A 23,743-nucleotide genomic window follows, 5' to 3' on the forward strand; every position below is an offset into this window, starting at 1 on the left:
CCAGCCCACACTGCTGCAAGCTGTGTTTCACAAGGCAGCAGTTGAGACATTGGCTTTGCAATTAAAGAAGTAATTATGGGCCTAATGAACACTTCATGGTAGACATTCCAACACTGGGAATAACAGAAGGAATTCAAAGTTCCCGTTTAGCCACCCTGCACCCGCTTTGTTTCTGGTCCCAGCAGCTCTGAGGAGACTCTCATCCTCTCTATATAGCTGCAGGTTTCTCAAATTCTACCCTTTTCAGGTCCTGTTTTTAAAGCTAGGAGACCAAATTTGTAAATGGCTTTTCATTCCTGCCCAGTACTTCTGGAAAAAAACTTCTAAGCAGTTGGATCTTGAGTTGTGTCTAACATGGAAACATTCCCAGAATTTTTTTGTGGTTTGACTGCAGAGAGGATGCTCTCTCTCAAACCTTGGGCAGGACTGTTTCCAAGACAAGGTGTTAGGAGTTAGCTTAACATCTCCAAGGGTATTGCAGTTATTCTAGAGGTTTCAGAAGACTTCTCAGTTAAAATCCAGGATATACAAGTGCTTTAAAGAGAGCTGCTTAAAACATTCCCTTCTGTTTGTAACATGTGCACATGACCCACCATAACCAGAATATTTCTCCCAGCAGAACTGTCAGAACTACTCCTTTCCTTATGGACAGAAGCCTGAAGGATAAACTGCTGACAGTTTTGTATAATTAATTTTGTTCAGTTCCAAGGATAAAATAGTTCTTCAGAGGTGGAAACGTTTGGGCAGTTTCCTATAGGAACTTAGGGTTTGTACTGAGAAAATGTGCAGCTCCATCCATCCGTCCATCCAGATGAACACTGAGTTCTCAGGGGAGGTTTGTAGGGTGACACCAAGTTATATCTAGACCTGCTGTGCCAGAGGAATCCTTGTTAATGGAGGCCTCCTGCATAGGCAGGGTGCAGGCTTTGGTGCTGAGACTCGTTTAGTGACCATACTGCACTTGGAAATGAGGAATGACATGGAGTCCAGGGGGAGATATCTATTGAGGTGCAGACATATCTTCAGACTTCTTTAAATTCCGATATTATTTCCATGTGAACCAGCCAGCTCTGGGTGTGTTTTGGATTGCTGAGTAGATGGAAGCACTAAGGCAAATCCAGTTTGACTGAGATCCTGTTACTTCAAACCCTGTTAACTTATTGAAAATAAAACAATGGATTCAGTGGTAGAAAATGTTTCCAGCCCATTAAAGCATTCTGCCTATTTCCTGACAGATGTTCTCAGTTGTGATTCCATTTTTCTTCCTCATGGAACGAGATAGAATTCCAGTGGGAACTTGCTGTTTGTGGCTGCTGTGTTGGCCTTGCAGGAGGAGGTGCATTCCCTGGGGAGTCCTGTCCTTACAGGAGTTTGGAGAGTGAAGGCCCTGCAGCAGGATGAGACTGTCCTGTTGAGAAATGAGGAATCAGTTTGAGAAGTCTTAGTCTCTAGAAATGATGAGTGAAAGGCATTCCTGCTTCCTGGGCAGATTTGGGATGGAAAAGCTGATGTCACCAGGTATTGGCCAGGCTTGGTAAAGGGGAGGAGGTGCACCTGAGAAGATCAGTGTGTGTTACACTGATTAATAACCAGGTGTTTAATGAGCAATGAACCTGCACTGCCAAGTGTACACGTGCTCCACCACAGCTCAGTAATCCACAGTTCCTAAGGGAGGAATCTGGGTCAGCCTCTCATGCCTTATTCCTTCTTTCTTTCTGTTTGTGGTGGCTGAGCCAGGAACAAGGCTGAATGTTCTCCAGTCCAAACTGCTTCCTAAAAATGACAGTTGTAAAAGAACCAATTCTAGCTTTTAGAGCTTGAATTCAAGTTATTTGGATGGATAGAAGCATTTCAGTTCTGACTTGGGCAAAAGAATAGCAACCCTCAATTAAAAATGAATGTTTTAAGAATAGCTCTTCACAAATTTTTTTTTGTAGTGTTAAAAAGGAATATGAAGAAATTAGGTACTGGGATCCAAGCAGGTAAAAGTAACTGTTAATTCTCTCTGAGTTCTGTTTGTTTGGACAATAATTTTGTTACAATATATGTGATATTGAGGTATTTGTCCTAGGTTGCCTGGAACTACTTTGTTAGCAGACAACATTTTAATGGATTTGTCAATCTCATTGTTTTAACTGTAGCTTATGAGTGTAGACTCAATCTCACTAGGGTTGCTGGGAGGATCCTTTCTTACTTAGGTATCAATACTGAATAAAAGTGGAATTATGTGGCCTCACATTGGCACCTAATCACTGTTCACATTTAGTTGCAAGTCAGTTATGTCCAAACATCCCTTTGTTTTTTCTAGGTTCTTCTCTGATCAACATGCCAAAATTATTTTACAAGTTGGATATTTTAGTAGTATTGTAGAGTAGAATGAACAGTTTTCTTACAAACACATTAAGGAAGCACTCTTGGATCTTTCCAAGAGTTTTTAACCTTTTCATACTCACAACACTTCAGATGTGATAGAACATAATGAGAAGGTGTATAAAAGATATCCATAAAGAATTGTGTCTTAAATGTATAGTCCAGAATATCTAATAATGCACTTTTTTGTGTATTGGCAGAATTTCAGGGGACTGTCAGTGTTTTGTTTGCAAGGATTCATTAACTCTTATATCATATGTACCATGACATTGTTGGGGTCACAGTGGTAATTGGGAAATAAAAATTCTCATAACCAGTGTGTCTGTTTGAAGATACAGTCACTGAACAGTCAGGCTGGTGCTTGTCACAGGAGCTGAATTGCAGGAAGATTTTGCTCTTAATTTCAATTCCCCTCTCTCTAAATCAGAGGTTTGTAATTCCTCATTGTGCAGGAAAAACAGAGTCTGACAGATTTTTTGGGCCAACATATAGCACATGTGCTTAGGAAAGCAAGGCTCATTCAATCCTTCCCTTTGCTCATGGAAGGATTCCCTTTGCTCTGTTTATCTCATGGAAGCAATGTAGTTTACCCCTTTCCAAACTAAAATAGCCATTGTTCCTTTTAATATCACCATAACTCCTGCCACTAAAACGTGCTGGGAAAAGTAACTGAAAGCTTTAGAACATTATAGTTTTATAACTCACCACAGAGGTAAACAACTGGATGTATTTGCAGAAAAGAACTTTCCACAGAATCATGGAAAGGTTTGGATTGCAAGGAGCTTTAAGGATCATCTCATTCCAACCCCCTGGCTTGGCTTAGGGAACCCTCCACTGGAGTGGAAGGGTTTTCTTCTGCTGATTTATTTGGGATTCTCTGTCACTAGTGTCACACACACTGACAGTGTCTATAGTGTGTGCTTGCAAGACAAAGGACATGATGACTCCCCTTGAATCAGTTCAGGGGACTGTGCCCTGTCCAGGCTGGCACTGTGTTCCCTCCCTGCTGCCTTGGATTCAGCTGGAGCAAGAGCTAAGTCAGCCACACCAGTGGTAAGACAACACTAAGGCAGCTTCTGGACTAATCCCTGTCAGTGGCTAGTGTTTGATTTTGGTATGTTTTCCCCCTCACTCTTTTATTGGTTTTGTCCCAGATATTCTGGAGACAAATTACAAAACTTTTATTCCTGTTATTCCTATTTATTCCAATTGCACTGACCTTTTATTTCTTTTCCATGGGGATTTGGCTCAGAATTGTCACTCATGCCTTCAGCTTTTAATGACCTGCTTTTAATGCTCTTGCTCTGTATCCATAAAAGTTTCTGTGCAAAGGAGAGCAGTTAGTGCAGAATCAGGAGTGCTCCTTTAAATGACAAACTGCAAAGAAGCTATGCTGAAATCCAGTGTTAACATTCTTCTTTTCTCACTTGTTTGCAGGATTCTTCAGTTATCTCCCACCTCATGGGACTGCTCAGTAGGTCTCAATACACACAAGAATACATATGTCAGATCTTCTCCCACTGCTGCAAAGTAAGAAAGACAATTCATGTTCTCTGTGCAACCTGTGTTTCTGGCCTGTAAGAGCTGTGTGTGTGCTGCCTTTTGTAACAGCAATTTTGGGCCAGTAATGACTGAACTGGTACTGCTCTGCATTTGCTGCAGATTTATTTGGGTCAGTATATGCTGTTCTGCAGTACTAGAAAATAATGTAAATATTGGGGTTTTACAGGCTTTGACTGCTAAACAAAACCAACAGTGTGGGCAAGTGTCAGTCTTTACTTTTAGCACTATAAATCTTAGAACACTTCTAGTTTTCCTCTGAAACTGTCAGGATAGTGTGAGCATCTCTGCAGAGGTTGTGCAGCTGTTTTCACCTCTTTCAAACAGAGACTGTTCTCTAAGAGGTGCTGTTGATTGAGAGGAAAAGAATTGCTATTCTCAGCTGAGCTCTATCAATTACAGGTTCATCCAGATACATGTTCATTCCTGCTATGTAATGCAATTCTGTTGATATGAGAAAACTGATGTAAAACCAGCAGCAACCCCACCCCAAACATAGTTTTGTCTTTCCCTTCCCCCACTCCAAGTTTCCACACAGCACTGGTTTTTATTGTTGCTGTTTTTTGGGAGTTACTGTACCAGTGAGTTATACAATAACTGTATCAAAATAATTCAGGGCAGGAAATGAGCTTTTTACAGCATCTTTCCTTTTTAGTAACAGTTTGAAACTAAAAGATCACAGATTTTGTGCTAACAAATGAGAAAGTTCCTAAGTTTATGAATTTGTAAGTATTTACCTTGAAAAATGTCTTTCTACCTTATCACTTACAATGAGTCCTCTGGAACTGTGAATTATTCCTTTCTTAAGTATCTGTGTTCTTCTGCCTCAACTGTTATTTATGTACACTCATCTCATTGTATTTTTTCTGCTGAGTGAAGCTGAGGACTGAAAACTGTTCATTTAGTGGGATATAAAGATAAAACTCAGCTGCTAATACATAGGGAACTGTTTAAAGAAAACATGTAGACAAAAATCCTACACTGGACCATGGAATTTCACATAAATACCTAATAGTGGAAAAAAAGTTGGTATTTTTAGGAACAGAATGTACCAGGGGGGCACCTCCTGTTTAAGTGGCCCTTGAAAGTCTCCTTAAGAGGCTGAGGAGCTCAAACAGGTGAAAAATCAGGCCACATTGACCTACAAGAAAAATAACCCAAGAGGAATTACAGGATGGTAGAAGAGTCAGTTTATACAATCAGGGGTTGGCTCTGGGAATATAAACCCTGTTGGCTGGGAGAAAACACAAAACATTATCGTCATCTTTTTCCAAAGGAGTTATTTCCTTGCAGCTCCAGCAATTCCTGGGGGCTTACATACCTGAAATGTTTACAGCACAAATGTACAGTCACTTCACAAGTGAGGGAGGTCTTCTGAACTCACCATTCTGTTTTCAGTGCCTCCTCCACAACTGAAATTTCTCTCAAATTTTACAGTGCATGTCTGGAAAAAATCAGGTTTTTGGAAAGAAGTTGTTGGCTGTGTAAACAGAGGGAAACTAGGCTGCACAAGAAAGAACAGGGTGATGGGTATGAGTGTTAGGAAATGGTTGCATTTGCTGAATAAACAGCTGCATAACAAAGAAAAATATTTGAGGTTGAGTAAACAGATCATCACAAATGTTAAATTGATCAAGAACTCATTGTCTTGCCCAGGCAAATGCATCTGTTCAGCAAAAATCCGAAATGTCCCCTTCCTTCTATTTTGTTTAGTTTTGGGGTTTCAGATTTATAATGTCAATTATTGTATTTTCTGACAGAACAAAATGCATCTAATACAATGAAGGCAAATTTGCAGGGGATTTTCTCCCTTCAGTGAATAGGCAAAGTATATTCTTATAATTAAAAAATAAATATATATATATATATATATAGAATGTTTCACTATTCCCTGCGTTTTAAATGAACACTCCATCTTCCTCCTAAAGGCCCTGAGTGAGAGAACCTTTCTTACTTTTTCCCCTGAAACAATAAGCTACTATAAATAAATCTTGGTATTTAGGTAAGGCTTAGCATATATTCTATGAGGCATTGATGCTTTTATTGCTCTTTTTCCTCATTTCAGTAGATGTATTAATTGAACTAATAGTGACTTAGTGCAGCTCCTGCCCTCCTTGTCCCTGCACTGTTCTCAGCTCACATCTGCTATAGCCATTTCTTTCTCTGTCTTTCCAGCATCTTTTGTTGCTTCTCAGGTTTCTGCTTTGCCTTCTCCCATTTCCCTGGAAAAGCTCAACCAGTTCTCTAGAGCTAGGAAATCCATCATTTGGGTTCCTAGCATATTGCAGCTGGTTTCTGCTTTTGCTGCTCTCTTTTGTTGCTTCTCCCTGCACCTTTAGAGGTAAAATTAATGGCATAGGAGCATTGCCCCTGGAGAAGAGCCATCCTGAGCAAGGGAAAGTGTTGATTTACAGGGGAGCAGATGCAGTTCTTAACATACAGAGCCAGGATTCTATCAACATAGAAGCAAATAAGTAAACTGAAATCAGGCTGGTGTACCTGGGATGTAAAAATACAAGTCAAAATTTTTTAAGAGTCTCTCTATCTCAGTTAATTTATTTTCAGAGCAAGTGGTGTGAGCAGGTAGAATTTACTGTTTTAATGGTCAGACTAGAGAGGTAAGGTATATGTTTGGAAACACATGTTGTATGAATAATTTAACAAAATACTTCTGAAACTTACATTTGAAAGTGATGATGTGTCTGCATAAGTAATAATTTCACTGCCAGTTGAAAATCAGTCACATGTCTGGGAAGGGTCCAGGATAAAGCCTGTAGTCCAGGCAGCTTCCCCCAGGCCTTCTTCTCTTGGGTCACCTTGTGCTGCTGCTGGATCCCTGCCTCAAGGGTCTAAGGCACTTAGGTACCTGCTTGTCATTGTGGAATGAGTTGTTACATGGTGCTACCCTAATGTTTCCTTAAAAATTGGCATTTTATGATGGAAAATTGTGCAAGAAGTGATGTCTATTTCTCAAATCTGTCAGTCACTCATATTTGGAGAACAAGATCACTGTCAGAGGAGTGGAACTCTGTCAGTGCACCTAAGGTGGAACAAAACCAGGCAGCCTTGCTGTTAAACTGGGGCCTGAACTGCTTGGAAATGCTTCATCATGTTCTCAATTTTTCACCTTTATATCTGCAGCTGTCCCTCTTTATGTGTTAGTAGTTACCTGGTTGTGCTGGTTGGTGTGTACAAACACAGCATGTACAGATGAAATATTCCCAATTGTGCAACTCAGATACACCCAGGTGTCACCTCTGTACAGGCATCTGTCCTGCTTGCACAGAATCTGCCACCTGCATCCCATGGAGGAATCACTAATACTTGGGAATTATTAAATCTAGGGCAGTATGATTTCTTTTACTTTAAACTCACTCATTTTTTTCACATATTTCAATATCTGTTCTTCAGCTCCAACACTGGCATAGCTGCGGCTTTAACTCATTGCCTCAGCCACTTCTGTGTGCCAATGTAAGTGGTTTTCCTCCTTCAACCATGCTGTTTTAATTGCATTTTTTGGTAGAAAGCTCTTGGTGGCAGTAGCAGCTGAAGCATCTCTTAAAGCACCAGATATGTTACATCTGAAAGTAATTTATGCTTTTTTCTTAGAGGTAAAAGAGAACTCTAAAAATCCTCTTTTGACTGCAAGGGGAATCTGATTTCAGCTGTATCTCACATTTGAAGATAATGTGTCACTGAAGTCTAGCAGGGTATAAGAGATGCCATAAATTCAGCTGGGTTTGAACAGGAGATTAAGGAATGAAGAGACTTCCTTGCAAATTAGTCAAGGAAATGCATGGAGGGATTATAAATGCTATGGCATCCCATAAGCTGAATTTAAATGTGCATAGGCCGTGCTTCATGCAGAGATGACCAGAGCTATGAACCTACTTTTAAAGAGAAGTTTGCAGGTCAGAGATCAGCTTTGGCAAGAGGCTGCTGAGAGCTGCAGGTATTCAGATTTCATGTTGTTTTTTCAACCTCATCAAGCCTTGTCATGCTACAGAGGTTCTGAGGCCTTTCTCCTGCAAAATTTAGTATTTGTGTTTCATTCCAAAGGCTTCTTTGGAAAAAATACTGACATGTCAGCCAATGCCAACTTAGATCTTGAAGTCAATAAATAGGTGATGGCTGGCTGGATTTATGGCCAAATATGCTTGAAACTTAAATAATAAAAAATTGGAAGAAAATGTGAATCTCCTCTCAAAGCACTGTCACTCTGTGTGGAACCAGTTTTAGAAGATATCCTTTCTCTTCTGCAGTTTGCATTGTTGAAAATGCTTAATATTAACAGAGAGGAAGACATTAGTGACTGGTAATCTTTTATGTGATTTATAGAGAAAGTCAGGAACTTTCAGTTGTTTCCAGTAGGAGGAGTAGAAACAGAAGTTCTCTATCCATGTTTCTTCATTTGTGAGAACTAATGCCATTGCATATTGAAGGAGGGAGTGGAAATGATTAACAAAAAAGGACTAATGCTATAAAAATGAGTTGGAGTTGTTTATGTAAAAATAAAAATAAAATTGTTATGCCAGCTAATTATAAAGTAAATGTTAGGAAATGTATCTTAAATATTTAACAGTGAATTGCAGATAGTGAAAACCTCTTAGATGTTGTTTTAAAAACCCTGTGTTATGTTTCCTTTGAAGGGTCCAGATCACCAGACAATCTTATTTAACTATGGAGCTGTTCAGAACATTGCACATCTGTTGGTCTCCACCTCCAACAAAGTAAGACATTACAACTACTCTGTTTAACATGTGTTTATGTAAGGAATTCAAATGGAGATTACAAAACCCATGTCTGTGCCTGTGAACCAAAGCTATAAACAGGTAGAATGTATATTTGTAGAATAACAGTTGCTTTTGCTTGTCATATTTTATCAAAACCAGAGCTATTGTACTGTAAAGTTAAAGCAGCAATAATAAAAACAGGGCTGCCTAGCATTGCTCCAAAGAGGAACTGGCACTTGGCTACCCAAGAGTCTAATCTGTTGAACAATAAATGAGAAAAAGAAGTTAAACTGAAGAAGAGCAAATGTGGTCTGTCCTAAAGAGGAAGTCATACCTGTAAAAAGTAGATGGTTGTGGAATGTGTGGAGGCCACCAGCTGCCTGTGTGTTGTGCTCCCTGAATTCCTGAGTCTCAGCTTCCTTCTCTGTATGTGTTGGAAGTCCATCCTGGACCATCTGAAAGCACCCCTCAGAGACAAGCATCACACTCTGCCTGTAACTTGGTGGCCAGGAGGGTCAGCTCCTTCTCAGTCCTCCTACTTGTGAAGACACAAACACAGTTTAAATATGTTCAGCTGTAGAAGGGCAAGTTAAAGACTAATATCTGAACTAATCTAGGTTCTGTGATATGGGAAGGTGATAATGTTGATCTTCCCTGTCTCAAAAAAGAAGTTATAAAGATTTCAGAAACTAGGCAGCCATGAAACATTGATTAAATCAAAACTTTGGACTGAAGAAGGAGGAACCAAGATGAAGAAATTTGTCCATCCCTTTCATCCAGATGGTACCTGAGGCTGTGTAATGACAGTAAAATCTATTGTATGTATTTGTTTTAAGATAAGTTTGGAATATTTTACAAACTAATGGAGATTGGATGGTTCCCTTTAGACATTTTATTAAGCCCACCTTTAAAGGATTCTGAAATAAAAACCTCAAGGGTACTTATTTCTGATTCACTAAAGTACTTATGAGTCCTGAAAAGTAAAAGTATTATTTTGTCAAATACTTCTGTTCTTCTGTTGTTTTTTACACTTTTGTGAGGCATTACAGATAAGACCAGTATTTCCTGTTTAGTTCCCAAGTTTCAGCCTTGCTGGTTTTCTTCACAGAGTTTACAACATCCGCTACAGGATAGTTCCAGCAGGGAGTTGACAAAAGTCAGGGTATGAGTTAGATGTTTCCATCTGCCTTTTAATCTTCATCTCCATTCCTTGTTGATTATACAACGTTGTTTTCTGCAAATCTATCCAGCAGTATAGCCCAGTTTTGCTTTGAAGTCACTGTTGGTATTTCATATTATTATGTTTTTACACAGGTCCGAATGCAGGCGTTGAAATGCTTCTCAGTTCTAGCCTTTGAAAACCCCCAGGTATCCATGACTCTGGTCAATGGTGAGTGCAGTGCTGCTGCTCCTGCTGCTGGTTTGACACTCACTTTTTGCCTGGCTGTATGAGAATGACTTGGAGCTCTCTGTCTTTGCAGTGTCTGTTGATGGAGAATTGTTACCACAGATTTTTGTGAAGATGTTACAAAGGGACAAGCCCATTGAAATGCAGCTCACGTCAGCCAAATGGTAATTGTCTTCAGGAACTGGGGAAATAGCAGGGAGTTTAATCCTTACTGTTCAACTGCTCCCTTCTTCCAAAAAGTAACATGGGATATAAAATCTTGGGAATAATTAGATATACTATTTCCATTATCTAAATCCTTGAACAAGTAGCTCTCAGCCCATTTTGTAAAGTAACTTTCACTCTTTGCTGGACATAAACAGGGAAAAGTAGGAAAAGTGGGCAGCAGTTTTGTGAGGAATGTGTTCAGCCATATGAGTTTTCACACGTATCTTGGATATTATAAGCTTTGCTTTGGACAGGCAGAGCACAGTCCTGAACTATCATCCTTGGTGGCTGTGTTGTGCTGGAGACTACACCAAGATGATGGGAGAGCAGAGTTAGTCCCTCTACCCAACTGTTTTAAATAAAATAGATTATTCTTCAGGCTTCACGTGCTCATGCAGCAGAATTAATGTTATTAATTAATTTTGTACTTCAGCTTTTCCTGCTTGTGTGGGCACATTTGTGTGTTCATATTCATAATGACTTTCTACAAGAGGTGACCCAGTTCCATAATAGCAGCACCCTGATTATGCTCACTCTGTAAACTGAGATTGACACCCTTTAGGACCCTTTTCATTTTCTTATGTTGATAGCAATGAAATAAATCACTCCAGGGGGTTAGAGATAAAATCACCCATTGCTATAAACTACTAAAATGAAGTTTCACTCAGGAGTTTGGTTGCTGATGCATTGTTTGATTATTTTAGTTTTTGATGGCTTTTTTTGACAAGGAGCAGTGAGTTCTCTGAGATCACCAAACAATTTCACAGCCAATTGTGTCAGTACTCTTGATTCTGTATGAGGAGCAGGTTGGGTAGGTAGGATCTGCTCATGCTGTCAGGTTGTGATGCCCTAACTCATTCATGAAAGCAGTTCCAGTGATGTCCATGTGTATGAGGAGGGTTCTTGATTAATCCCACTCCATGTAGGAGGTATGTCTTGGGACCTCCCAACCTCCTTTCCAACCACAATAGGCCAAATTTGGCCCAGTCTGGTTTTACTGGTTTTGTTAGGCAATTCTTAGTGAGGAAGGCAAGTTAAATTAGTTGCACTGTAGCAGTCTCAGTTCTGATTGATATATCTGTTTCTTTGAGAAGTCAGAAAATACATAGAGGATGACATACTTAAGAGTAATTTTTTTTACTAATCTTGAGACAGAAATCAGTTGACAACTCATAAATGCAGGCTGGAGATTCCTGGGTCTCCCAGGTCCCCAGATGTTCATTGCTGGTTGAAGGAATGGGTACACAGCCCATCTTTGGCTGTTTGCAGTACTTTGGCTCAGCTTTCTTTGAAAACATGAAAGAAAGTGATGTGGTGAAAAGCAGCAAAGGAAAATTGCAGACAAGAATTCAGTATCTTGAATTTCAGATTGGGTTTCTAATTAGTCCACAGGCACTCATCCTTCAGAGTCCTGGAGTTTGCAAACTCCAGGTTTTTCTTCTCTAGTCCATCCCCTACCTGATTGCTTCCAAGTCAGACTCTCTCTTCCATTTTCCTAAAGAGAGTAGTAGGTGAAATTGTCACAGATCATATTTTTTTCTGCTTGTAAATTAGATTTTTTACTCCTACCTTGCCAGCTTCAGTCAGTTAATCTGCAGTTCCTCTGATTTGTCCTTGGAATACAAGATCTAGAAGAGTTTTTTCCCTTTGAACCTGTAAAATTTCTATATGAATCCAGACTGGCATACAAGACTACTTTAAGAAGTTCCCTTTATCTTCCCCTCAACAATTGAAGTAGACTTGGAAGACTCAAGGAAATAAAAATTTCTATACTCTTGCTTGAAATGGAGCAAAGATCCTTCCCTTGAGCAGCAGTGTTGGGACAGAGGGAAGAGCAGGATGCTGCTTGGGAGAGTGCTCTGCAGCTACAAATGGAGTAGTAACCTTTCCTGCTAAAATTACCAGCATTGCTTCCAGCTAAGCCAAGCCTATGTTACCTGAAGTCAAAAATTACTTTCTTTCATTGCTGAAATAGAGATATTTTGCCTGGCAAATAGGGTCTCACCAGACTAAATGGCAGCTGCAGGATGGGTGCTTTCCTCCTGATAGTTAAGGTGTGAAAATGAGTTTCCTGTTGTCAGCTGCAAGGCTTGGGCAGTAAAAGTTTAGCAGATGATCTCTGCACTGACATTCAAGTCTTATCTCTTACTTTCTGAAAAATAATATAGTAAGAGAGTTCTGATTGTGGGATTTTTAGCTGTGGATCAGTTTTAATGAGGATCAGTGTTGTTGCCTCGAGGAGGTGAAAGAATTCACTCTGGGCCCTTGGAAGGAGCTCAGGGATGTGGTGAAACACACCATGGTTATATGAGCATATTGCTGCTCCTCAGCTGAGAGTTCTGATTGACCCTGTGTACAACTTCAGCCTGCCCAACTGAGGGTCCAAACAGGTTAATTTTAAGTTACCTCTACTGAAATGCAGTTATATTTTTTAATCTCCACTGTAACATGATAAAAGGTTAGTTTCCAATGGTTAGTTCAGAAGCTAAAACGAGATACTGGTGCACAGCAGTTCCCCTCCAGCTCTGTTCCACTGCCTTGTGGCAGAGCAGGTAAAATCAAAACCACTTCAAAGTAAAACACTTTCTTGGTGGGTGATCTATTTTGCATTTCTAGTTTGGGGCTCTTTACAAGTGCATTAACAAAGAACTTGGCATTTGTCTGATGCTGTGTGCTGGTGAGACCTTGTGCCTGTCATATCCACTGTGAGCTGCTGTCTAATAAGGAACAAGTGCTGACTTGGTGCAGTGTCAGAGCCTTGGCTGGGTTCATTGTTAGTGAGGATGTGCTGGTTCCTGCAGTGTGAAACCCTGCCTGTGGCCAGGCAGCACAGCAATTCCACCTCTCCTGGGCTGGGCAGAGCCTGAGTGTCTGTGCTTGAGCTGTCAGGCTGTGTTCCTGTGCTGGTTCCCTCCTGGTGGCTGCACACCCCAGGGGCAGGTACTTACAAGAATGTCTGGGTGTGTTGCACCTTTATCTTAGTGCAGGTTGTTCCTTTTGGGTTTGGAGCTCAGGGGGCTGATGTGACCGTTAGGGGCTGCTGTGTGTATTGATCAGTGCTCCAACAAGGTCTCCTGCATTGCAAACCTGCCTCAAAGTGCACCTGATGGAGTTTGTGTGCCCAAGTCTAGTAAGCTCTGCTGTATTTAAATCAAGGGGAGGATGTTTCATTAGGTGTTCTGCAGCAGCTGAAGTGCATCAAAGCCATGGCAGGTGACTGTGCCTTGTGTTGTTGCAGCCTTACTTCCATGTGCAGAGCTGGAGCAATACGGACGGATGATCCCTGCATCGTTCTGAAGGTGAGCTGTGTCCTGCTTCAACCACCTTGTAAATATAGAATAATTTTTTATGTTCTAGCCACAGCAGCTCCTTAAACAGTCCTCTGTTCAAAAGATTTTCTCATGTGGGTCTATTCTGGTTTTATTTTCTCATATGAAAGGTAGCACTAAATCTGTTAAAGATTGCAAAGCACCAAGTTCTCCTGACTTTTTTTTTTTTCAATTAAAATAAATAGTTCCCTGCTTTTCCTTTGTTTCCAGGTAATGATAGATAAAAAATCTGCATGTTGGCTGAGAGAAAGGCCTGCCCTCCCTGTCTTTTTGTGCAAGAAAGTGCAATGTACAGTTCATTCCAGTGTGCATATTGGCATCTCTTCTGCACAGGCACCTGGTGCTGCACAGTGGAGGAAGCCAAACTGCATCTTTCTCCCTGATCCTCCTCCTTAGCTTTGTTCCAAATTGATACTCCAATCCTCTCCTTTCTCCTTACAGCACCTGCAAGCTGGGGGCAACAATTCCATTCTCTCAGCCTGTGTCTCCTGCAAACCTCTTTCTTGTTTGGAGATACTTTCCCTTCACAATTCCCTGTGTTGTGCTGCTCCCTGGTCAGGATGTGTGTGGGACAGGGAGTAGGGCCTGCTGGAATGCAGGTCGATGTTGGGAGCTGGACACTGCCCTGTGGAGCTGCCTGTGCTGGGTCATGTGAGCCCTGTGGAAAGCCACACTTGCTTTCAAACCTTTGCAAAGGGATTTGCTTGGGCCAGCCCACAGCAACAGCAGCATTTTTTTCCTCATGGAAGCTGCTTCAGCACAAATCCACATTTGAGGCTGTGGAATTAAATGTGTACTTGAGAATAGACAAAAGAGTGAGGGGAGAAGGAAGGCACAGAACCTTTGCCTTGTTCAAACCATCCCAGTGATTCCTCTTCCAGGAGCTCATACTTGCAAGTGTCCCTGTGGTTAATCCAGCCACAAATCCTCTGACCTCTGCTGAACTAAAGTGCTGGGCCCTTTAGCATTTAGGATTTTTGATCCTTTGCTATCAAACTGTCTGCACTTGGGGGCCAATCAGGGATATGTGTTTCCAAAATGGTTTTAAGGTTCTTTCATTGCTCAGTTTGAGTGGTGAGTTGGCCTGCAACATGGGGGAAAAAATAAAATCATTTGAGAGGGGCCACGGAGGCTGATAAATAATGGATTTGATGGGAAGGGAAATGATTTCTCTGGAATCCATATAATGAAACTATCCAGATTCCCCAGGTACATCCCATAACATGGAAATTAGATATTCCATCTTTACAGTCCATTTCCAGACTTCTATCTGCTGGCCAGGTGTGCATTGTGGCTTTTCACCTGACACCCCTACACAGTCCTCTGCTCCTGTGTGTTAATTGCACTGTACTGACCTGTAGGTCCAATAAACAGTTAAAATGTGTATGTCAGAATTCTTGTTTGTGTTTAATTTTTAGCAGATGGGATTGCTTAGTGTTGAAAAACATGAGATCTGTGTTTCTTGGGTGCATGCAGGCAGTGACTTAACAGTGCCCAGCCCTTGAATTCCAAGAAAAAGCTTATTTCAGACCATTTGACCTTGGAAAGAATTAAGTAGTACATTGTCTTTGTGATTTACACATGGAATTCCACTTCTTTTCTTTCTCATTCCACATGAATGTAATTTTTTGAGAGCCTATGTGCAATCTTCCCTGCCTCCTCAAGGCCAGGTATGCAGAATGGGGTGCTTTGGCTCACTGGATTAGCTGCAACCTCATTGATAATCTTTGAGGTGGCATCTAGGCTTTCTAAAATATGTAGGCAAGTCCTACTTCCTGTGCAATGGAGTTAAGATATTTATCTATTTAATCTTTTGAGCAATCAATGGGTAGTAGTTATTTCAGGTCCCCAAAACATAACTCTGAACAACATTTACTAGTGTTTTTCTGTTGCACTTCATGGTGTTGCATAAGCACAAACCTCAGTATTATTCCTTGTCCATTTTCATATTTGGGAAGGCTTGAGAGAGCAGAGTCTCAACCCTTGGAGAATTGGCCTTTCCAGAGTTAAGTGCTTTTCATTGAACTTCAGGTAAAGAAAGACTTGAATAGTTTTTATGTTTCAGTAGAGAACATGTATCAAAACTGTTGTGTGTGGGTGTAACCACGGTAGGGGAGATGTCAGGGAAGGTAGAATGGACCTGGATCCCAGGTTAGTTTCTTTTCTGTTTCATCAAGTATGCTGCTGAGGGGTATTCTTCTCTTGCCCTCTGCTCCAGGCAGCCAGTGTGTGGGAAGGGAACCCAGAGGTTATTTCTGACTGCATTGTCCTTAGTTAATCCTGGATCACAGAAGGGCAGGAGGGGTCAAGTACTTCTTGAGGGCAGCTTGAGTACTTCTGGTTCTGGTTTTTAGTAAGCCTGTGAAAATACCAACTTTCTAGGGGATTTTTTTATTTTAATTTATTTTTAGTTTTGTCCAACTTTGTCCATGGTCACTTCTAAACATTTTATCATTTTGGCTTTGTGAGAAGTTGTTTGAAAGTGGCTGATTGTACACTTAGCAATGACTGAGCAATTCCTCTGTGTGTGCAGTCTTTGAACCCAGTGAAAATGTGTGTGTGTGAAAGTTCTTACTTAAAGAACAAGGCAGAGCATTGCTGTTGTTCCATTTCTTCGGCGTTTCTTTATCAAGGTGACTGCTGCAGAAACTCCTTTTTTATCTCTCTGCAGACTCTGCCGTGCCTGGTTCGGATGTGCAGTAAGGACAGGCTGCTGGAGGAGCGGGTGGAGGGGGCAGAGACTCTGGCCTACCTGATCGAGACGGACGTGGAGCTGCAGAGGATGGCCAGCATCACCGACCACCTCATCGTCATGCTCGCCGACTACTTCAAGTACCCCAGCTCGGTCAGCGCCATCGCCGACATCAAGAGGGTGCGTTCCCTGACCCGCCCCGGCCTTCACACCTGGCCAAAACCACACCAGGATGGGTTTTTTAAATTCTCTTTAAACCTGATGCCTGAGATCCTCAGCTGAAAGGTGACCAGAAGTCCAGCAGGACTTGATTCTTGATGTTTTTACTCTCCAAGTAGGAGTCAGTGCTTTTTGGAGACTTCATGAACCACACAAAAGTGTGTATATCTGGTCTTCCCATCCTCTAAGTTTAAACATCTTGCCTTCAGGAACCAGGACATTTCAGCTTCATAAGAGATAATAGTCCATGTGAAGAGAGATTAGTTTTCAATTCTTAGGTCAGGTTTGTAGAAAATCTGAAGTTCAGAGATGGTTCTGTTGTGTTGAAGCACAAAAACACATGGATGTCCTGCACTGCTTCATATTATGAGTTATCTGCACTTTGGATAAACAGAGATCAGATGTACCTTGGAGTCTTACTGAGATTATTAGAAAGTACCCAAAAAAGTACAGAGCTTTGCTTTATTTCTGAAACTGGCCCAAGAGACAGGTTCATTTCTCTGACCTTTATAGAATGGGATTAATTCTGCCTAGAGAGCCTCTTGAATTCTCTGCAAAAATGCAAATGAAATATAAAAAAATGCAGTATAAAAATAGAGCAAAAAAGCTTTTTTTTTATTTTTTTTAATACAGTATAAAAAAACAGAATAAAAAACATTTAGCAGCTTATTGAAGAGTAATGGATGTTGGCTGTAGCATCAAAAATATGATCAGGTTCCAAAAGTGAGTGGGTCAATTCTAAATATTATGACAGTGCTCTGAGTGTGCAGCAAGTCTGTAAAAGCAGCCAGCTGGAAATCCAGGGTGCTGGCTTTGGACAGAGTGCTTGGAATTGCACCCTGTAAGGTAAAACTACATGAGGACTGAGTGAGGAATCTGCCAAACAGAGAACTTGTCTGTTTAAAATATTTATAACAATTATATAATACTTCTCCAATATAGCTGCACTGGAGAGAATTACTCATAGAGCTTAATTTTTGACATTTCTTTTATTTCAGTGCTTTACTACCTTATACTGTCATTTTCTTGGCATTTTGTGTAGACTTTGAAGATTGCATTGTTTTGCAGAACACTTTGGTATAGAGTTTTGAGGGCAGTCACAGAATTATTCTCAGAGAAGAGATCATAAGGAGATCTGAGAACCCCAATCTGTTGTTTCAAGCAGGGTCAACCTCAAACACCATTATTTTATGATGCCTTTAGTGCTCCCGTTAATTGTCATAAAATCACAGAATATCCTGAGCTGGAAGGGACCCCAAGGATCATCCAGTCTAGCCCCTGGCCTTGCACAGACACCCCAATAATCCCACCCTGTGCATCCCTGAGGGTGTTTTCCAAACCCTCCTGGAGCTCTGGCAACCTTGGGGCTGTGCCCATGCCCTGGGGAGCCTGGGCAGTGCCCAGCACCTCTGGGGGAAGAACCTTTCCCTGATATCCAACCTCATCTCCTTAACATGGCCTGAGATTTAGAGATGAGCTTGGGCTCCTGCTTTTGCTTCAGTTCTGTTCTCTTGATAAAAGTTGCCTTGATTCTCCTAATTTTTTCTCTCCTTCTGGCTAGTTCCTGTAAGTTTCTGTTAGGAGATAAGAATAGCTTTTACCTGAATAGAGTCCTAACCTTTTTTTGGCCTCAAATTGAAGATGAAGTTGTCTTCTCTGTAACTCAGCAGAGAGTTACAGAGAACTTAACTCTGGTTATTGCATTTAGCTGGTAAGTGTGGACACGAGCTCAGGGAGCAGCACTTTGTGCCTCTGGCTGGCCCTGGGGTGGCAGACAAAGAGAGTGAGTAAGCAGCAGTTGAGAAGAGGTCAGGATATGACAGTGCAGCTGCTTTGGTGGCTGAGCCTGGTGCCTGTGCTGTGTTTCCCAGCTGGACCATGACCTGAAGCACGCCCACGAGCTGCGCCAGGCCGCCTTCAAGCTCTACGCGTCCCTGGGGGCCAACGACGAGGACATCCGCAAAAAGGTGAGCTGGGAGCCTGGGCTGGGTGCTCAGCCAGAGCAGCTGCAAGGCAGCAATTCCCACCCTCCCTGTGCTTTTCCCCATCGTGACCTCGCTCCTCCATTAGTATCAACTCAGGTTGTGTGGAACTGGAACAAAAATTAATCAGAGTACAACGAAAGTTTAGTTATGTAAGCATCTTCACAGTGATGAACTATACTTTCACTAGGAGTTGTCTTTCAGCATTTTTGGTACTTGTCTACTCATAAGGAATATTGTTGTGGCATATGAGAAATTTCTGGAACTTGTGTTCTGAGAGAGATAATATACCTCTGTTCTCATTTTTCTATTATGTAACAAATGTTAAAAAAAACTAAACCCTGGGAAATCTGCTCATATTGGGAAACAAGGTCAGAATTTGTATCCTGATTCTCAAATGACCAAGGGGCCTTGCACTGTCATAACAAAGCAGTTGGTGTTTCAAACATTACAGCAAAGAGATTGGTTGCTTGGAGCACTCAGATAGTTAAAAATTAATGTGTGGAAAGTGGAGGCAACTTAATAAATGAATGATTAAAAGGAGCTTTTTTTTTAAATTAATCATGGATTTGCAGTGTCATGTAGCAAGTGCAGGAGACAGGAGTGTTTTCTGAGTTTATTTGCTGGTTAAAGGGGAAAAGCAGAAGGAAGGGGGCAGGAAAACACAGAGTGGAAAGATAACATCAGGAGGATTTCTCAGTGGGGACCACTCAGGAGCTGCAGAATTCAACCCCATGAACTCCTCTTTTGTTGTTTTAGTTAATAGTGAGGATGCTTCTTTTACACAGCTTTTAATAAGCAGTAGGTGTGTACATGCCAAAGTTGATTTATTATGCAAAATCCATCATTCATCTGGGTATTAACTCCCTTTTATACTGGTCTTAAGTTTCTGTGCTGGCCTTGTTTAAATATGGCAGATGACTCACTGGATATTTCCTATCCACACTGCTCTACAGCCTGTCTCTGATCTGTAGTTTGTATATATTGTGTGCACTCACACATGCTCACTTTTGTTTTAGTATGACATTAAGGGTAATTCATGTATAGGTATGTATGTATATATATAGATAGATAGATATGAATATATAAAAATCACCTTCTTGTTCCTTGATGATTACAAGCCATAGTGAAACATAGAATGTAGATTTTTTTATTTCTGAATTGTCTGTAGATACACTAAAGTTTCCACAATCTGGCAAGGGAGCAGCGTGCTGTTTTTAGCTGCACTTTTTATATGTAACTTTCAAAGTGCTGTAGCCAAAAGCCCAGCAAGCCATGGATGTGTTGAGCAGTGCACTGACCTGAGTTCTTTGGCCCAGATCATTGAGACTGAGAACATGATGGACCGTATCGTTAACGGGCTGTCCGAGTCCAGCATCAAGGTGCGCTTGGCTGCAGTCAGGTGAGCCTGTCCTCATCCGTGCACAGCCTCTGTCAGTCTGTGCTGCACCTGGGAGAACTCCTGCTCACTGTCTCAGAGCTGCTCTGAGCTCCCTTCTGCTCTTGGGAGCCCTCCTGGGGGAGAGGGGCACTTACCCTGGCTGCTGCAGGGTTTTCTCTTGGCTGCTCCCAGGCTTCTCCTGGCCTGCCTTCCAGCTCAGTAATCCTCGTGGAGCAGCAGGGTGTGTACAGCTGAGTGCATGTCTCACAGGGAAGATTTCTCTTCCATTCCAGATGTTTGCACAGTTTGTCCCGTTCTGTCCAGCAGCTCAGGACAAGTTTTCAGGATCATGCTGTATGGAAGCCTTTAATGAAGGTAAGTGAGGAAGAGTCAGGTCTCAGTGCCTGGAGTGTTCTGGTCTGTTCAAGGAGCACAGGGTCTCTGTTCAGTTGGCATGCCTTGCTCTAGAGTCATGATACAGTTTACCTAGAAATCAAAATCCTATGGCCTTCTCCTAAGAGAGTCATAAGTCAACAAAAGCCAACAGCAGCAAGTGTGTGATTCATGCTTGGTTTTTGGGTGGTCTTTTGTTTCCTTTTTTTCATTATTGTTTTTTGGGGGTTTTTTTGTGTCATCAGTGTGTGAAGCTAAATTATGCTCAATGTTTACACAGAACACTACAAACACTACATGTCCCTGAATCTCAGACTTAGACTAGATGCCATGTTCAGACTTGGTCTGTGAACCCTTTTAAGACAAGGGTTCTAAATTGTAAGACAGTTCAGATTCGCATTTTTTCTATAATTCTCTACCTCATTGCAGATTCTATAGCTGAAACCAAAGACCTCAGAAAGACCTTTAAAAAGACACATTATCATATAGTGCAATTTTCCACAAGATTAAGTGAGATTCAAGTGTGTAAGATATGTCATCTCTCATCCTGTAATATCACTGTCATAAATGCAGATAAATAAACCAGTTTCTCAGTTTCAACATTTTAGACTTTGAAAATGCAGAACAGACCAAGTCTGCTAGCACACCTGAAGGCTTGGGCAGTGTTGACACCCATAGGAATCTCCTGAAGTGAGTTTGACTGGACTGTTCAGAAGTGAAATGGCCAGAGCACAGAAGGTGGTGTGGGCAGAAGGGAACAAGGGAGGAACATGTTTGGTTTAGGATTTGGTGTTTTGGTGCTGCTGGAGATCCAGGCAGAGATAAAGGACTATAACTTGTCTCAGGCTGTGCTCCTCTGAGAGGATGCTCCTTAGGGAATCTGCTGTGTTGTGCTTAGCACCAGGTACAGAGGGGTTTAAGAGGCTCTTCCTGGAGCTTCCTCTGTATGTGTCCTTGGCAGAGAAGGGCTTGTCCCCACTGATTTCTACTAAATTGGACTGAAATCTCTCACATCTGACTTCTGTGAAATAATGCATCACTCCAGCTTGTCCTGTAATGTGTCTGGATCTGCACTGCTAGCATCAAAGCACCTCCTGAAGTCTGGAATATCCAGCTACAGCATAGTTTCAGGTATTCCATTTTAGTGAGCTCTTCATTATCCTACCAACAGAATTCCTCTCTTTCCCCTCTGTAACTGCAGGTTTTACAGAATGCTCCAAACGAAATTCTTGTAGTAGCATCTTCCACGCTATGCAATCTTCTTCTGGAATTCTCTCCAAGCAAGGAGGTGAGTCTTAGCCAGCAGCAAGGAGAAGGGATGGACTAAAGGGGGGTTACACAATGGTTCAATTAGCATAAAGGTGTGTTAATTGGCAGCCAGTGTCTGTGACATGCTAAGGAGCTGTAATGTTACAGAGCCCGTGCCACTGATAGCTTGGGAGCAAAAAATATCAGCTGCTTACAGTGCTGTGACAGTTAATTTGGTCTCTAAAGAAAAGAAGTAGACATGAAGTTTTGTCATTTTCTTTTTTACTTGTAAAACACTGTCATCTAAAAAGATCATAAACAAGAAGAAACCACACTGATAATTTGCAATGTGATCCATTGTCTTAGGGAATTACTGCTACTGTAACACTGAAAATGCTGGCATAGCTGAGTCTTGTGCTTTTATTGTTCTCAAATGAACAGTACAGGATATCTGGTTCTGCAGAGTCTGTATTTCATACAGATCATACACACAGATCAACACAGTGCAACAATTCCCCAAGTCTAAAATACTTTTTAATTAGAGAAAATATTTGCAAGACTGTGCTGGATGTGGCATCCTGCAGGGCACTTTGGATTGCCAAAATATCAGTTGTTTTTGGTGATTTTAATCATATCTAAGACAGAAGATTAACTGAAATAATGCCAAGCACAGTTCACTGGTCATGGGGCCAGCCATGGGGCTTATCTTTTAGCAGAATGCAGGTCAAGGGTTTGGGTTTTTTTGTGGAGTTTTTAATGTCTGTTTTGTTGTTGTTGTTGGCTTTGTTTTGGTTTTTTTTTGTTGGTTTGGGGTATTGTGGGTTTTTTAGTTTGTTGTAAATATTTATTTATTTATTTCATTATGGGAGGTGTGTTTTTTGGGGAGGTTGGTTTTGGTTTTGGGGTTTTTTTTATTGTTTCCACTTCAAATTGGAGTGAAATACTGGATTTTCTCTCCAGATTCGTGGTTCATGTCAAAGATATCATTGCCAAAAGAAAATATTGATTTTGTAAGGGGAAAGAATATTTAGAAGTACTAAATTTGAAAGCCTCCATAAGGCATCTGATCTTTACTTATCACCCTTTTCTTCTACATAATATTTTGAAAATCCAGCAGTCACTTGAGTAAATGAGCAAAGCTGAAGTGGCTGTGTTGTACCCTGTGAGGAGCTGAGTCATTCCAATTTGGGAATGTCTCCCAGTGCTGTGGCTGTAGAGCAGCCCTTGGGACTGTGGAGAAATCCCTGGCAGGTTCTTGCAGTGCAGAGCACCTGGGACCAGGTGAGCTGGGCAAAACTGTTCCTGCTGCTGCTCAGACAGGAGCCTGCTCCTGCAGCATCCAGCCTCTTGACACATTCTTGTTTTCATTGGATGAACCAGTGAATTCAGTTTAGTAGGAAAACAGTTGTTCCAAGCTTCACTTCCATTACATTAATCAGTTTGGAAAAAAAGTGCATGCATTGATATTTTTCCTGTCATTTAAAGATGATACTACAATGTTTTGTCGTTCAATCAAGAAGTCTACAGTTTTTTTAATTATGCTGAAGTTTTCACTTGGTCTGATTACTGGACAAAGATTTAGTGTCAAGCAAAGTGCCATGTAGCTTTCATTGTCCTAAACCTTTTTTAAACAGTGATGTATATTCCTTTAATTACCTGAAATTATATGATTGCTAAAAGAAGATTGTTTTTGGAGAGCAGTCCCTAGCTGAAGGCTGCTGGGAAAACCCATTTTTATGTATTTTCATACATGGAGTTAGTCTAAGTAGTGTTGTAAAGATCTCTTTTCCCTCCTTCTTTCAGCCTATTTTAGAATCAGGAGCCATAGAACTTCTATGTAGTTTAACCCAGAGTGAAAATCTTGCCTTGCGAGTGAACGGCATTTGGGCTTTAATGGTGAGTAGGAGACCCCAATGAAATACCACCTGTGACTGTGCTTCTTAAAAAGTTTGTGAACAGATCTTGTAGAGCTTGTCAGTTGTTATTAAAAATGACAGAATTGAAATCTGGCTTGTTGTTCCACCAAACTGCAGAAGAAAAACATCATCAGCCTGGAACACTTCATCCATTAGTCCTTAAAGTAAAATAAATTCTTCAGTTCTGGTACTAATTTTGTTGCCAAGATCATTCAGGGAAGCAGTTAAATAGTGTCAGTAGTATGCCAGGGGGCAAATAAAACAGGTAATAACCAGGTCAGCTGTAAGACAATGTGGAAATTGAA

General features: G+C 41.2%; 1 protein-coding gene across 5 annotated transcripts in view; it reads left to right on the forward strand.

Annotated features, from left to right (window-relative positions):
- The window catches only part of ARMC8 (armadillo repeat containing 8), a 57,966-nt gene that overhangs the window by 27,382 nt on the left and 6,841 nt on the right, over positions 1 to 23,743 (forward strand). For 3 of the 5 annotated variants that reach the window (XM_079315348.1, XM_079315350.1, XM_079315351.1), the window contains 11 exons: positions 3,808 to 3,900; positions 8,580 to 8,660; positions 9,978 to 10,053; positions 10,145 to 10,235; positions 13,517 to 13,577; positions 16,279 to 16,479; positions 18,390 to 18,485; positions 19,820 to 19,902; positions 20,175 to 20,256; positions 21,476 to 21,562; positions 23,326 to 23,418. In XM_079315348.1, the coding sequence (XP_079171474.1) occupies positions 3,808 to 3,900; positions 8,580 to 8,660; positions 9,978 to 10,053; positions 10,145 to 10,235; positions 13,517 to 13,577; positions 16,279 to 16,479; positions 18,390 to 18,485; positions 19,820 to 19,902; positions 20,175 to 20,256; positions 21,476 to 21,562; positions 23,326 to 23,418 (1,044 nt within the window). Of the gene's footprint in view, positions 1 to 3,807; positions 3,901 to 7,341; positions 7,402 to 8,579; positions 8,661 to 9,977; positions 10,054 to 10,144; positions 10,236 to 13,516; positions 13,578 to 16,278; positions 16,480 to 18,389; positions 18,486 to 19,819; positions 19,903 to 20,174; positions 20,257 to 21,475; positions 21,563 to 23,325; positions 23,419 to 23,743 lie in introns of all 5 variants that reach the window. The other 2 variants (XM_079315347.1, XM_079315349.1) reach the window with 1 other exon arrangement.

This window comes from Erithacus rubecula (assembly GCF_903797595.1).
Source record: "Erithacus rubecula genome assembly, chromosome: 11".
In the NCBI taxonomy this organism is placed as follows: Eukaryota; Metazoa; Chordata; class Aves; order Passeriformes; family Muscicapidae; genus Erithacus; species Erithacus rubecula.